At 38.4% G+C, this 3,186-nt stretch overlaps 1 protein-coding gene across 1 annotated transcript in view; it reads left to right on the top strand.

The window, feature by feature from the left end:
- Nucleotides 1-1,682: 1,682 nt before the first annotated feature.
- SIMC1 (SUMO interacting motifs containing 1) overlaps nucleotides 1,683-3,186 on the top strand; it is a 42,463-nt gene continuing 40,959 nt past the window's right edge. The window contains exon 1 of the mRNA XM_015565142.1: nucleotides 1,683-1,709. Within this exon, the coding sequence (XP_015420628.1) occupies nucleotides 1,683-1,709 (27 nt within the window). The remainder of the gene's footprint in view (nucleotides 1,710-3,186) is intronic.

The raw sequence follows: 3,186 nt of genomic DNA on the forward strand, positions 1-3,186 counted from the left end.
CAGGTCCGAGGAGGAGCCTGCAATGGAGGTATGTGCCCTTGACTGGAATCGAACCCGGGCCCTTCAGTCTGCAGGCTGACGCGAAACTGGCGAGGGCAAAGATTTAAATAAATAGACATTTTATTTTCATGGACTAGAAGGCTCAAACTTCTTATAATAGCAATTCTCCCCAAATTGATCTATAGATTCAATATAATCCTATCAAAACCCCAGCTGCCTATTTTTGCAGAAATTGACAAGTTGATTCTAAAATGCATATAAAAATGCAAAGGACCTAGAACAGTAAAAATACTTTTGAAAAAGAAGAACAAAGTTGGAGGACTTACAGTTCAAAATTTCAAAACAAATTATAAATCCACAGAAATCAAAGCAGGGTTCTGGAATAAAGATAGACATAGATCAATGGAACAAATTGAGAGACCAAAAATAAACTTACATTTATGGGCAGTTGATTTTCAACAAAGGTGCCAGAACAATTCCATGGAGAAAGAATATTATCTTCAACAAATGATTCAGGGACAATTGGCTATCCACATAACAAAAGATGAATTTAGGTACTTCACACCATTTAATATAACTCAAAATGAATCATGGACTAAATGTAAGAGCTAAAATTACAAAATTTTTAGAAGTAAACATAGGAGAAAGTCCTGTGACCCTAGTTAGACAAAGAGTCCTTAAATATAACATAAAAAGCACAATCCATAAAAGATAAATTGCATCAATACTAAAATTTTTTTAGTTTAAGAAGACATCATTTATAACAGAAAATAACAACCACAATGTTGTTGACCACAATGGGGAAAAATTGGAACCTTTGTGCACTGTTGCTGGGAATGTAAAATGGTGCAGCTGCGATGGTAACCAATATGGGTGATTCCTCAAAAAGAAAAAATTAACTTCTGGAAATATACCTGAAGGAACCAAAAACAGTATGTGAAAAAGATATCTGTGCCTCCCCGCTCCATGTTCATAGCCACAGTATTTACAATAACCAAGACACAGGAGAAACCTAAGTGTTCATGAACGGATGAATGGATAAATAAGTTGTAATACTAAGTGTATACACATAGTGGAATATTATTCAACAATGAAAAAGAAGGAAATCCTGCCATTTGTGACAACATGGGTGGACTTTGAGGACATTATTCTAAGCAAAATAAGTCTGACAGAGAAAGACAAACACTATAGGATCTCACATATACGTGGAATCTAAAAAAAAAAAAAAACTTACAGAAAAAGAAATCAGATTTGCGGTTTTCAGAGGAAGAGGATGCGGGGGTAGGAATCGGAAGATGGCAGTAAAAAGACACAAACTTCCAGTTATAAGATAAATAAGTAAGTACCAGGGATGTAATCTTCAGCAAGATAACTATAGTCAACCCTGCTGTATGGTGTATATGAAAGTTGTTAAGAGAGTAAATCCTAAGTGTTCTTATCACAAGGGGGCAAACCCTTTTTAATATTTTCCTTATTGAATCTACATGAGATATAGACATTGTGGTAATTATTTCACAATATATATAAGTCAAATCAGTATGCTATACACCTAAAAATGATGTAGTGTTATATGTCAATTATCTATAATAATAAAAGCATAATATGCTAATTAGACCGCACAGCCAAACTATCTTCCAGATGTCATTCTGGTCGTCCTTCCGGACGACCTTCCCAACAAAGCCATGGCGACGGTGGCTGAGGCAGAGGCGGTTAGTGGTGATCAGGCAGGCAGGCGAGAAGTTGAAGCAATAAGGCAGGCATGCAGAGTGGTTAGGGGCGATCAGGCAGGCAGGTGAGTGGTTAGGAGCCAGCAGTCCTGGATTGTGAGAGGGTGCAGACTGGGCTGAGCCCCCCCCGCCCCACTGGGCCTCTAGTATCTCAATAAAACTGACAAAAAGAAAAGGTGTGAAATAAATAATTGTAGAGAGTGGGAAATCAAATTGATCAGAAAAGTGGAGAATTACCCAAAAGTGTTGAGGGCTGATATGTTGATAATCATAGTCTGCTGGAAGTATTTTTTAAAAGCCTTGGCTGGTATGGCCTAGTTAGTTGGGCATCATCCCATGTACCTAAGGGCTGCTGGTTCGATTCCCAGTCAGGACACATACCGGGGTTGCAGGCTGGATCCCTGGTAGGGGTTGTGATCAATCTTATGCTCACACATGGATGCTTCTCCCTTCCTCTCTCTCTAAAAATCAATAACTATTCTTAAAAAAAACACACACACAGAAAAAAACACAACTCTGGAAAATGGAAAACAAATGGCTTCAGATTGAAAGACAAAATCAGAACCTAAAATAAATCAAAATAAAAAATGACTTGAAGGTTCTCCCACTTTGGCTCAGTGGATAGAGCATCGGCCTGCGGACTGAAAGGTCCCAGGTTCGATTCTGGTCACAGGGCATGTACTTGGTTGCGGGCACACCCCCAGTGGGGGGTGTGCAGGAGGCAGCTGATAATGTTTCTAACTATCCCTCTCCCTTCCTCTCTGTAAAAAATCAATAAAATATATTTAAAAAAAAATTGAGATGAATGCCCAGCGCAGGAATGTCAAAACATTTGAGGAAAAGTCTAACATCCAAAAGGAGAAACACCACATATCAAAAAAGAGGGAAATGCCCTGGCCGGTTTGGCTCAGTGGATAGACTGTCGACCTGAGGACCGAAGGGTCCTGGGTTCCATCTGGTCGAGGGGCATGTACCTTGGTGGCCGGCTCGATCCCCAGTAGGGGGCGTGGAGGAGGCAGCTGATTGATGTTTCTCTCTCATCATCATTGATGTTTCTGTCTCTCCCTCTCCCTTCCTCTCTGACTAAAAATCAATAAAAACATTTTTAAGAGTAAAATTATATACAATATCGTGTAGCCTATCAGTGTTATTCAGGTTTATATATCCAAAAGCATTACTTATTTTGGCTTTTCTAATCTTTTATCATATAGCATTGCATTAGTTTTGGGTGTACAAAATAATGTTTTGATATATATTATTTATTAGGAAATGATTGCCACTTAAGTTTAGTTAACATCCATTACTACACACTGTTACAATTCTTTTTCTTTTAATGAGAACTTTTAGGATCCATTTTCTTAGCAACTTTTAAATACACAATATGGTATGTTACTGCACATTACACCCCCAGGACATTTATTTTATTACTGGAAGCTTGTGCCTTTGTACCTCTTGTGTT

The sequence above is a fragment of the Myotis davidii genome, unplaced genomic scaffold (genome assembly GCF_000327345.1).
Source record: "Myotis davidii unplaced genomic scaffold, ASM32734v1 scaffold399, whole genome shotgun sequence".
Taxonomy (NCBI): domain Eukaryota; kingdom Metazoa; phylum Chordata; class Mammalia; order Chiroptera; family Vespertilionidae; genus Myotis; species Myotis davidii.